This window comes from Alosa pseudoharengus, unplaced genomic scaffold (assembly GCF_046254945.1).
Source record: "Alosa pseudoharengus isolate Yale_2024_CS ecotype anadromous, Long Island Sound unplaced genomic scaffold, YU_APseudo_1.1 YU_APseudo_1.1_scf_2, whole genome shotgun sequence".
NCBI classification, from domain to species: domain Eukaryota; kingdom Metazoa; phylum Chordata; class Actinopteri; order Clupeiformes; family Clupeidae; genus Alosa; species Alosa pseudoharengus.
Window position 1 is genome coordinate 24,937,377 of NW_027468663.1, and position 12,902 is coordinate 24,950,278.

Here is a 12,902-nt window from a genome sequence, read left to right on the forward strand (position 1 = left end):
TTCTGATCTGAGAAATGTACCAAAGCCACTGAGAAAAGCTGAGAAACTAGTGGAGCAATCGAAGGAGAATTAAAAAACACTGTTTCCGTTAAAGCCTCTCTCTCTCCTCCTCTGTCTCTCTTTCTGTGTCTGTGTTCCCTTCTGTTTATACTCCTTTCCTAACAGCTTCCTGGTCAGTTTCATGGTAGACGCCAGGGGTGGGACTATGCGTGGCTGTCGCCATAACGGCCTGCGCATAATGATTCCCCCCCAGAAGTGCTCGGCCCCCACCCGCGTCACCTGCCGTCTGGTCAAGAGGCACCGGCTGGCCTCCATGCCACCCATGGTGGAGGGGGAGGGCCTGGCCGGCAGGATCATAGAGGTCGGCCCCACCGGAGCCCAGTTTCTTGGGTAAGACAGAAACAGAGCTCTGTCTGGGAAAGGGCACAATGTGTGCGTGTTACAGGTTTAACAGATTTAAAGAAGACAATCTCTCACAGAGGAGGGCAAGTTGCATTCTGTTTAAATGTAGAATGAACGGAGCAAAACATTTTTTTTGCTTAATCACAATACATTTCTATTTACTCTAACAGGAAGTTTGAATAAGGTCTGTCTTATCTGAATAATGTCTTTCAGTTTGTTTAGGGTAATTGTAGTTTGGTACAGATTTGGTACAGAAAGAAAGATTAATAATGACCATAAGCTAGGGCAGTATTAACATGTGTCGTGGGAAACACACATGACCTTTGTCTGGTCTGTGTGGCTCTTTGATGGTAAAGACATGAGCATCGTGCTCTTCTCTCTTTGCCATGCTGCACTGGGATCAGTAAACTCCACCTCCCCACCGCCCCTCCCCCTCTCAATGAGGGAGAGAGTCTGGTCAGCCGAATTCTTCAACTGGGCCCACCTGGGACAAAATTCCTCGGGTAGGACCAACGTTTACAGACGTCTGCTGGCTCTTGGTCTCCACACCCCTCCACAACCCCTCTCCTCTCCTGGACGCTGCCCTTTTAGTGATGTCCTCTCTTGATTTGACCTTTGACCCATCTGTAAATCTGCACAATTCTTTTTTACAAGCCTCTCTGTCCAATAATTTGCTATTGTTTTGACAAAGCACATAGTTTTTTTTTATTTTCTTTTTCATGTCGATTTCATCTTCAAGTCCATTTGATTTGGAAATGAGGTGGTGCATGTGAATGTAGATCCTTTTAATTTTGCATGACCAAGTGTACTCTGTTGTATCTACCATTTTCTTTTTTTCAGCACTGTATGGTAAAACTTGTTTCCATCTGAGTCAGTTCAGATGACAGTGATATGCACAAAGCCGTGTTAAATGTACTCCCAGATTAGTCTGACCATTCACACCCGCTGACTCTGAACTCTGTCGTGACCACGCCCCAGGCCTGTGATCGTGGAGATCCCCCATTTTGCGGCGCTGCGAGGCGATGAGCGGGAGCTGGTCATCCTCCGCAGTGAGACCGGGGAGAGCTGGAGGGAGCACCACTGTGAGCACACCGAGGAGGAGCTCAACCAGATCCTCAATGGCATGGACGAGGGTGAGACAGAGGCGGCCTCAGAGTCCGATTTCCATTGCTCAAGCGCTATGCATTTCCATTGCTCAAGCGCTATGCATTTCCATTGCTCAAGCGCTATGCATTTCCATTGCTCAAGCGCTATGCATTCACACAATACAAGGGATTTGACTCTGGTAGTCAATATATAACCAAACATACAGCAAATTGGCACTATGGGGTGCTATTATGGATCTTGATACATGACACACACTGTCAGCCCAGCACTGCTGTCAGTACAAGTTGAGTATCAAAGTGAATGTAAGAAAGTATGAAGCAAATTGAGTTGGTTTGACCTTTATGATTACTCTGCATGTTTTTGGTAACACTTGAGATATGCAATAATAGTCAATACATTTCCCTCACTTTGTGTGATGCATTCTGCTAGGAATCACCATACTCTCTTGTTATTTCCTTTAAGATAAATATAGCAATTGTAATTGTATGTTAGTTGCTGCGTTGGTGTGATTTTGGAACTCTTGTTTTACTGAAACAGAGCTGGATTCCCCTGAGGAGCTAGAGAAGAAACGAATCTGTCGTATCATCACACGAGACTTCCCACAGTACTTTGCTGTAGTCTCCCGCATCAAGCAGGACAGCCACCTGATTGGCCCAGAGGGAGGCATCCTCAGTAGCACTTTAGTGCCCCAGGTCCAGGCTGTCTTCCCTGAAGGTGCCCTCACCAAACGGATTCGTGTTGGACTTCAGGTACCGTTAAACATGTTCAAGACATCTGTTAGTAAGGACATAAGGTTGAGTAAGGAAAACCTGATTTAGTAATACTACAAACCAGTTCATCCAGTCCCAGTTCCAGGGCCGACGAGAGTGGCAGCATGTCGAGGTAGCTCTGTGTCTTTCTTGAATTTCCCCTTGGGGATCAATAAAGTATCTATCTATCCATCTATCAATCAATCTTTCTATCTATCTATCTATCTATGTTTGTGGATATTTCTTGACCATATTTGTAGAAGGCTGGTGTGTGTTGATAGTATAAAGAGACCTGTATTATTTTGATGTCAAATTAAAAGGCTTGAGTAATTTTCTGATTGTTCTCTCAAAGGCCCAACCAGTCCATGCTGATTTGATAAAGAGGATACTGGGTAACAAAGCAACCTTCAGTCCAATTGTAACCTTGGAGCCAAGGAGGAGGAAGTTTCACAAGCCAATCACTATGACAATCCCAATTCCCAAGAGCTCAACAAGCGATGGAACAAACTGTGCGTTTGGGGGAGACACGCCTACCCTGAGACTTTTGTGTAGCATCACAGGTAAGTGAAGTATTGCCAAACAAACCTCAATAAATAGACTGTGAATTCAGTGGATTTTTGTAATTATCTCTTCTGTCATTTCTAGGGGGTACCACTCCAGCTCAATGGGAAGATATCACAGGGTCAACCCCGCTGACCTTTGTCAATCAGTGTGTGTCATTTACCACTAATGTCTCAGCAAGGTATGCATTACTGAGAGCGCTTACATTAGGGCATGGAGAGGGCTGTCAAGGAAATGTTGTCAACATTCAATATTGACAGATAATTTAATAGAGTCAATTGTCTGAAGTTAGTAGTGCATTGTATAATTGTATTAGTATTTCCGTTTTCCTTAGAAAGCTAATTAAGCCAGTACATTTCAAACTGTAAATTAGATCTGGATGTAATGGTTTAGTCTCTCCTGTCTCACAGGTTCTGGTTGATCGACTGCCGGCAGATCCAGGAGTCTGTGAACTTTTCTACCCAGGTATACCGGGAGATGATATGTGTCCCATACATGGCCAAGTTTGTTATCTTCGCCAAAACACTGGACCCCATAGAGGCCAGGCTGCGATGCTTCTGCATGACAGATGACAAAATGGACAAGACGCTGGAGCAGCAGGAGAACTTCACAGAGGTGGCCCGCAGCCGAGATGTCGAGGTACATGACGTAGCTGTTACCCTAAGCACAGGCAGGCAGCTGGGGGAGGGACAGGAGAATACTAATAAGCACCCCTGCTACCCTGAGGCCCTATTACATTGTGTGCACCATATGCTCACAGTGCATACAGTTTTGGTGTGTGTTTCATGCCTGCCCTATGTCTGATTTATCCTCATTTTTCTCAGGTTTTAGAAGGTAAACCGATCTTTGCGGACTGTTTTGGAAACCTGGTGCCTCTTACTAAGAGTGGTCAGCATCATGTCTTCAGCTTCTTTGCCTTCAAAGAAAACCGCTTGGCTTTGTTCATCAAAGTGAGAATGACTTTAAAGCTTTCGAGTGTTTGCCACAATTATACTACTGCTACTTTTGAAATGCCAGTATCTCTGCAATGCTGTTTTTTTTTCACAACATAATATCAACTTGATTTATCAACAGATTCGAGATAGCGCTCAAGAGCCTTGTGGAAGACTGTCTTTCACAAAGGAGCCCCGTACATATAGAAGTCTTACACACAATGCCATCTGTAATCTTAACATCACCCTGCCTGCATATTCAAAAGTAAGATTTAATTGTTTGTAGAATGCCCAATGAAGAGTTAAACATACTTGTTCATGTCCTACACTAAGTTAATTTACCTTCTACTCTTACTAGGACTCTGATTCAGATCAGGATGCTGATGAAGAGGTACAGTTCTAAAAAATATATATAATTTATATACAGTATTTATCAGTATTAGTAGTAACTGTCATCATTAAATTGACTTGAATACAATATTTGTGATAATTGTGCCAGTAATTTTAAATGTTCCTTCCCTACAGAGCGAGAAGACACATGAGAAATGTAAGAATCACAGAATTACTGATTGACTGTCTGTTTTAACTAACTTTACCACCTGGGCGACCAATAGGCTTTAGTATTAAATTTTTATAGCATGTCAGTAAAGGCTATAGTAATCACACAATAAATATAGTGTTCAGGCACTGTAGTAGATTTGGTAGTAAACCCACAGGCCCTTAGAGCAGAGCTGTACGTGGATCCCAAGCTGATATGCTATGGCTGATAAGCATTTTGCTCTCACCACCCATTTAATCTCTTCTACTCTCCTTTGTTGTATTTTAAACCATACCATTGCTCATACTATCAAATTAATCAGTTCTGTTTGACTTTTAATTTGGTTAAGAGTCATATTTGTGAGTCTGTTGTAATGTGGAGGTTATAATTTTTTTTTTAGTGTATTTTAGAATAATGGTGGACAGTTGTATAATTTCAAGATTAAATGTAGCTTTTTAATTTTGCCTGCTATTCTTTGCATTTGGTTTTGTTTAGGATTGCATGGACACAATATTTTGACTTTGCATGGAAATAACTTGGCTTTCATAACTTATACATTTGTAATTGTGCAGTCTACTGAGGATGCTTGTGTAGAAGGTTTTTTTTACATTTATCTCATGCATTCATTCAGATTACCATTGTTATCATTTTTAGAGAACATTGACTTTTCTCTTTCATTTACATTTGTCCTTTAGTGAACACGAGTTCACAACAATTTATATCTCTTACTTTATTTGCCATAGCATCTGAGGATTCAAACAGAAACAATCTAGATATGTCTGCACACTTTTAGTCAAATTATGATTTCTTACACACAAAAATGCTATGTAATTGCTGTTCTGAATTTTCACCTACCAATCTTGAGATGGTTTATCTCCACTTTCTGTGGTCCATTTGCGTTGTAGTTTATTGTTTGTTTGCTTGTTTCAATTATTTGTTTGTTGAGTCCTTCTGTTTGTACTTTATTTATGTTCTCTTTTGTATTTTGTTCTTACTCCCTCCTTCATATGTGAGGAATATGCAGTTCAACATATAATATGTTTAAGCAAGTTATTTCCTGGCCATCTATTTTTCATATGGTTATCCTCTGTTCGCTTCGCTTTGCTGTTGCTCTGCCAACCCGAAAGTCTCCTGGATCCATCAGTCAAATGTAATGCCTGTCATTTTCATGTGAACCAGCCTCCTTGTCCTGTCAACTGAAGATTAATACTTATTCTCCTGCCTTGACCAGAGATTTGCACTGTCTTCTTATCCCCCCTTCATTTTCCTTTTTTCATTTATTTACTTTTTGTCATCAAAAAGATGATGACGAAACAGAGTCAACTGAATCCATCCTGCAAACACACATGGCGAATGACCCAGCCACATTAGCAAGTCCAGACCTCCTCTCAGAGGTCTCTGATATGAAACAAGACCTTATCAAAGTGTCTGCCATCCTTACAACCAACTTGTCTGAACAACCTGACTCTTTAGATGACACAAAGCAATCACAGACCATCCGAAAAATGCATGAAGATCCCGGAGAGCCTTTTGAAATTATGGAAAAAGTAAAGGAGGACCTGGAAAAAGTTGGTGAAATACTGCGAGAAGGATCATTGTCAGAATCAGGAAAAGAGAGAGACACCCAGTTGTCAAAAAGCAGAGAGGAATGGGTACTCCTCAGTGACACTGAAATCACACAGGCTAAAGTTCACACTGACATTCGAGAATTAAGCTGTCAGGAAATCAGAGTTATCAGAGGCACGTCCACATCCTCAGCACCATTAACGGACATGACTAGTGGGACCCCTCGTCTTAGTGCAGACCCTGGTCAGCGTTTCAAAACACATGTGTCATCCGATCATCTTTCCGATCAAGAAATTACACAGGATGGAGGCGAACAGGTTGTGGCATGCAGAGATGGTGGTAGGCGTCCTCCTGAGATCAAAAAGCCTGCTAGGCGGAAGCTTAGGGACAGGGAATATACTGGTGGAAGCTCAGAGGATGAACTTCAGAGGGCCAGTTCTGAAGAATCTCTGGATGGGGACATCATTCTTGGGGAACCTGAATCCACCACATGCCCAGTGCCAGCTTTACCACCAGTGGAAGAGACACCTATTGGCTCCATCAAAGACAGGGTAAAAGCACTTCAAAAGAAAGTTGAAGAAGAAGAGGGATTAAGTCGTAAGCGAAAGCCTCCACAAGTGACTACTATTCAAAATAAGTCTTATCTGAAAGAGAGTGAAGAACCTCCTCCAAAATCCCCCAAATCTCCTAGATCTCAGACTGAGAGACTGGAGGAGACCATGTCTGTGAAGGAATTAATGAAAGCATTTCAAGAAGGCCAGGACCCATCCAAAAACAAATCTGGCCTTTTTGAGCACAAAGTCTTGAAAACAACCACTATGATCTCTCAAACAACTTGTGAAGCCGATGGTCAAGCAGGCCAAATTAACTCAAAATTTATTTCTGGGCAGCTAGACATCAGTGCAGATACTGCTTCTGAGAACACATTTTTAACAGACAAACCAACCATGACTCAAACTGACATCCCAGAAAAACTTCAAAATGATAAACCTTGCATCAGTTTGGATGCATCACAAAGTGCAGATTACAAACCCTTTTTACAAGAGACAGAATTGGACAATAACACAGACCCTGACTCAAGCATGATTTCACATCTCACAGAAGACCTAGAACAGTACCTAGAGAAAATTCCAGCAATTACTAGTGCATCCTCAGAGCAAGTGATTATTCAGGAAATATTTGAAGAAACGGTTGTGAGGAAGGGGATTAGTGCAGATGAAGTACAATCTGAAGTTTTAGAAGACACCAGAAGGCAAACTCATATGCCAATTACTAGTCCCCTAAAATTACAAGCAGAAGAATATAGCATGATCCCACATCTTACTCAAGACTTGGACCAGTATCTAGAAAGAATACAAACAACATGCATTCTGCATTCAGATCAGGGAGATGTGCAGGAAAGATTTGAAGAAGTTGTGTTAGTAAGAGGTGTCATCACACCTGAAAAGTCATCTGTTCTAGAGAATGTTGAAAATGACATACAATTTAGTAGATCTGAAAAATCACAGAATGAAGATTTAAGTCCCTGCTCACCACAAATGCAGGAGGCAATTCTGCAAGAAGTCAGAGTAAGCCAAAGCACTGTAAATGAGTCAAAGACAACAGTGAAAGATGAGTCAGACATGGTGTCTCATCTGACTGGGGATCTTGATCAGTACCTAGCGAAATTACCACCCGTGCCAGATCATTCTCCAGATAAAGACATTGTCCATGACACTTTTGAAAAAGTTATAGTAAGCAGAGTTGTTAGAGAAGACAGTCAGTCTGAGGTATTAGAGGCAATGAATAATTATATGGCCAAAGGTGCATTGCAGAATGAGAGTCTGGCTAATACATCTGAGCAGATACAGGAGCCTCCACTTGAAGAGTTGAAAGTAGCTAGAGAGACATCCCCTACATCATTAGCACCAGGGAAAAACATGTCTGGAATGGTCTCACATCTTACTGGTGATCTTGACCAGTACCTAGAAAAAATATCAACTGTTTCTGATCATTCTGAAGATCAAGGTGTTGTAGAGGAAACATTTGAAGAGGTTGTGTTCAAAAGAGTAATCAGTATAGACAATCAAGAATCAGAGACATGGACGTTTGAGAAACCAGAAGGGAGTGTAGAGGTATCACCATTAGATGAGCTTGATCACAGTTCTCCAGAAGATGAATTTGGTCATAGTTTACCAAAAGATGAGCTTGCCTATACTTTATCGAGAGAGGAATGGGGACAGGATGATAGTCAGTCATTAGCTTCAGAGGCAATGACAAGTGATGTGGTTGAGGGCACACTGGATAGTCAGAGTCTGCCTGATGCATCAGATCAGATACAAGAACCTCTGCTCCAAGAAATAATAGAACCTAGAAAGACATCCCCCACATCATCAGAATCAGTAAAAGACATGTCTGGAATGGTCTCACATCTTACTGGAGACCTAGAGGGGTATCTAGATAAAACTCCTGCTGTATCTGATTATTCTACATATGAAGATGTTGTCCAGGAGAGATTTGAAGAGGTTATGTTAAGAAAGGTTGTGGATGTAGATGATAAACCTTCAGACACATTTCAGAGTGGGAAGTTGGAAAGCAGTTTAGAAACATCACCAATGGATGAATTTGATTCCAGTTCTCCAAAAGAGGAACTTGGTCATCGTTTACCAAAAGATGAGCTTGACCATAGTCCACCTAAAGTTGAGTGGGGGCAGGATGATAGTCAATCATTAGCTTCAGAGGCAGTGACAAGTGATGTGGTTGAGGGCACATCGGATAGTCAGAGTCTGCCTGATGCATCAGATCAGATACAAGAACCTCTGCTCCAAGAAATAATAGAACCTAGAAAGACATCCCCCACATCATCAGAATCAGTAAAAGACATGTCTGGAATGGTCTCACATCTTACTGGAGACCTAGAGGGGTATCTAGATAAAACTCCTGCTGTATCTGATTATTCTACATATGAAGATGTTGTCCAGGAGAGATTTGAAGAGGTTATGTTAAGAAAGGTTGTGGATGTAGATGATAAACCTTCAGACACATTTCAGAGTGGGAAGTTGGAAAGCAGTTTAGAAACATCACCAATGGATGCATTTGATTCCAGTTCTCCAAAAGAGGAACTTGGCCATCGTTTACCAAAAGATGAGCTTGACCATAGTCCACCTAAAGTTGAGTGGGGGCAGGATGATAGTCAGTCATTAGCTTCAGAGGCAGTGACAAGTGATGTGGTTGAGGGCACATCGGATAGTCAGAGTCTGCCTGATGCATCAGATCAGATACAAGAACCACTGCTCCAAGAAATAATAGAACCTAGAAAGACATCCTCCACATCATCAGCATCAGTGAAAGACATGTCTGGAATGGTCTCACATCTTACTGGAGACCTAGAGGGGTATCTAGATAAAACTCCTGCTGTGTCTGGTTATTATACAGATGAAGATGTTGTCCAGGAGAGATTTGAAGAGATTACGTTAAGAAAGGTTGTCGATGTAGGTGATAAACATTCAGACGCATTTCAGAGTGGGAAATCAGAAAGTACCTTAGAAGCATCACCAAAAGATGAGCTTCTTCATAGTTCTTCAAAGAAATGGATTGCTTGTAGTCCAGAACAGCCAGAGGAACCTCTACTAGAAGGGTTTGCAATTGTTAGAAATGCATCCCTTACTCCATCAGCACCAGTGATGGATATGTCTAGCATGGTATCACATCTTTCTGGAGACCTGGATCAGTACTTAGAGAAAATGCCAATTCTGAATCAGTCTGCAAGTCAGGGCATTTTTGCTCAATCACAGGAAACTCCCTTCCAAGAAGTTAAAATTGGTCAAAAAATGTCCCAGTCAAAAGCTTCAGTGAAGGACTTATCTGGCATGGTCTCACATCTAAGTGGAGAACTAGAGCAGTACCTAGAGGAGATGCCTGTTGTATCTGATCATTTGTTAAGTCAGGTGATTGTGCAGGAAAGATTTGAGGAGGTTGTTCTAAAAAGAACCATTGTTAATGAGAAAGAATCTGAGGTATCAGTAACAGTTCAACATGAGAAACCAGAGATAAGGGCACAGGCCATTTATGATGAAGAAGGAGTGAGTAATTATGGACAGTTCAATATTTTAGCTCCAACACTGAGTCAAGATCAGACGTCATTTGAGGATATGCAGATTAGCCCAGACAGGAGACCCTCTGAGGACTTCAGTGCTGACATCAAAGCAGAACTTGAAGTCAACCCCGAGTACAAACGCTATAGGCAGACATCTCCCGTAGTGGACAACTTTACATTTTGTACAGGGATTAATACTTTACAGATTGAATACCAAAGAGAAAGCAGTAATGAGGCAGAATTTGACATGCATGTATCCTCCAAGTTGGATGAGGAGAGCCCAATAGCCATTTCAAGAGAGTTACAAAGCAAGGATCATGATGATAGTCCTGAGATTGATGGAGTTGAAGATGAAGTTGGCTCCAATTCATCAAGAGATATCCTTCACTCATGTGCAGATGAGGAGCAAGAACATGAAGGTTATCTTGAACTTCCCCCACCAATCCCCAGCATCCAGGAGGATAATGCTGTTCACAGTCATTCCAAAACCCCTACAACGTGTGATCCTGTGACTGGAAAACTAAGTGGCCCCTCTTTCCAAGCAGAGTCTGAGGTATCAATGCAAGACGAGCAGAAAACCGTAAGCTCTGAAACAGAGGGAATAGATACCCCTCACAGACCTTCAAACATAGAAACTTTGAGGTCTGTAGTTATGGATGATGTTGTCAATGTATGTCGTAGGGACTCATTAGAGATCACTCCTGTTAAAGAGGATGGCTCCTCACATAAATCACCTGACTCAATCGAGCCAAGTCCAACCAAAGACTCTCCCTGTCCAGATTCCTTAGAGGGAAGCCCCACAGGATTGAGGGCAGAACTTTTTTCAGAACCAAAACAAGTTGCTCAGTTTCCAGACAGTCTTGGGTCAGGGACTGTAGTTGACTTTCAAAGAGAAGTTGATTTTGAAAGAGCCTATTCCTCTGAAGATTGTGATTTTGAATTTACCATTTCATCTCACACACAGTGCCTTCCAATGCCCCCAAAGCCATCTGATCCTGACAATGTGGACATAGATATTGATGAAACTAATTTAGAGACAGATCAGAAGCAGCTTACTCCAGAAGAGGAAATGTTTAAAATGGCAGCCAAGATCAAAACATTTGATGAAATGGAGAAGGAAAATAAAACTAAGAAGGAGGTCAGGTTTGCTCTAGAGGAGTCAGAGGATGACAAGAGCCTGTCACAAGCTCAATATGACTGGATGGCAGAGAGAGCAGATCCCAAAGATTCTGGTTCTGATTTGACAGCTGACTCCATCCCAGTGTTGCCATTATCTCCTAAACCAGAAAGCCATAGCCCACAAGAGGTTGAACTACCTCAAGATGTCTTAAAAGAAGATTTACCTGGGACCTCAAACCAAGAAGAAGATGCCTTTAAAAACAGTGAGGACTACACTAAGGATGCAAAGGATTTTGTATCTATGCAAACAGCTTTGGATGTGTGTGGGGAGGATTATTCAGATCTGTCGAAGTGCCTTATCTCAACCGAAGAGACAGGAAAGGAAGGCATGCCCAGCTACTCAACCCCTGACGATAATACCTTATCTGTTGTCTTAGATGATACTGATGGAGCTCATTTGATACCATCTGTAAAACAAGATGATCACTCTGCTGACCCCCCAATCTGTCCACCAGCTGTGACACAGGACCTTCATGGAACTGACATGGAAATAAGCACTCAGGAGGGAGATGCAAGTCATCAGGATATACAGGATGCTGAATATGAGGCCCTTTCCCCTGTAGATGTTCATGGAGATCTGGTCCCATGGAGTGCCGATTTAGAAGATGATGAAAATTTTAAGGCACGTGTGGAAGCTGAAGAAAGACAGGTTTTTGGTCTTCCCTTGGAAGAGCTGCCCCAAAGGCAAACACCAGATACCACACCAGGACGAACACCAACAGAAGAGGGAACTCCAAATCCTTTCCTTTTCCAAGAGGGAAAGCTTTTTGAGATGACCAGAGGTGGTGCTATTGACATGACAAAGAGAAGCTTGGAAGAGGAGATGGAAGAAAGAGTCTTTTTCCCAATAAACGAGGATCCTGTGGATGAGGAGCCAGAAAGAGGGGACAGGGACGCCAGAAAAGAATCTAAAATGGACATTATAGACTCAGCATTAAAAGACCAAACAAATGAAGAGTTTGATTCCTCACCACAGTCCTCCAACTCCCCAGCTGTCCCTCTGGCTGACTCTGGTACCCCCATCTTTCCACGCCAAGAGAGTGATTCTTCCGACACATCAGACCCTACTATAATGGATGTAGACTCAGCTATCTCCACTGTCAGACGGTCTGTGTACTCAGATCAGGATCTTGAATCCTCTGACTCATCCAACGAGGATGAGCCACAATCAGTTATTGAAATTGCCTCCCCAACCTATGACGAGCCAGGTCATGCCAGTGTCACTGAGATGACTAAAACCACTGCATCTGAAATCTCAGTTTCCCCTCATGATGATATCTCTGTGTTTTCAGTAGAAATTAAACCCAAGTCAAAAATTCCTGTGAAAGCAGGTTCTCTGAAATCAGACATTAGCTCTGCAAAAAAATCTGCCACTTCTCTATCTTCGGATCATCGTTCAAAGTCTGAAGCTGCTGATGTACAGAATCTTTCATCTACCATTAATGCTCGTAGTTTTTCAGAGAGTGGTCCGTCCTTGACCAAACCAAAGATCTCTAGCTCAAGACTCCCAGTCAAAAGTAAACACAGACATTCACATCCTTCATCTGTCAATGAAAAAGTCTCACAAGAACACACTGGTACATCTCATCACCCCAGTAAGACTCCTTGCGTGAAGGACAACTCAGACTTGACTGGCTCTGGAGACCTCAAGCCGAATGAGAGAGCCTCTCTTGATCCAGACACAGAGAGTAGACTTGTTGCAGGGGTGCCTTCCTCCATTACAGATGATGTCTTTGAGTCAAGGCCCCACTGGGACACTTGTGTGGAGACTCAGATGCAGCACATCTCTGACA

General features: G+C 42.3%; 1 protein-coding gene across 4 annotated transcripts in view; it reads left to right on the forward strand.

Annotated features, from left to right (window-relative positions):
• The window catches only part of ank2a (ankyrin 2a, neuronal), a 77,659-nt gene that overhangs the window by 24,695 nt on the left and 40,062 nt on the right, over positions 1 to 12,902 (forward strand). For all 4 annotated transcript variants that reach the window (XM_076294265.1, XM_076294267.1, XM_076294268.1 and 1 more), the window contains 10 exons: positions 166 to 390; positions 1,381 to 1,535; positions 2,047 to 2,258; positions 2,611 to 2,818; positions 2,904 to 3,000; positions 3,230 to 3,458; positions 3,644 to 3,769; positions 3,894 to 4,016; positions 4,110 to 4,142; positions 4,277 to 4,298. In XM_076294265.1, coding sequence (XP_076150380.1) covers positions 166 to 390; positions 1,381 to 1,535; positions 2,047 to 2,258; positions 2,611 to 2,818; positions 2,904 to 3,000; positions 3,230 to 3,458; positions 3,644 to 3,769; positions 3,894 to 4,016; positions 4,110 to 4,142; positions 4,277 to 4,298 — 1,430 coding nt within the window. The remainder of the gene's footprint in view (positions 1 to 165; positions 391 to 1,380; positions 1,536 to 2,046; positions 2,259 to 2,610; positions 2,819 to 2,903; positions 3,001 to 3,229; positions 3,459 to 3,643; positions 3,770 to 3,893; positions 4,017 to 4,109; positions 4,143 to 4,276; positions 4,299 to 12,902) is intronic.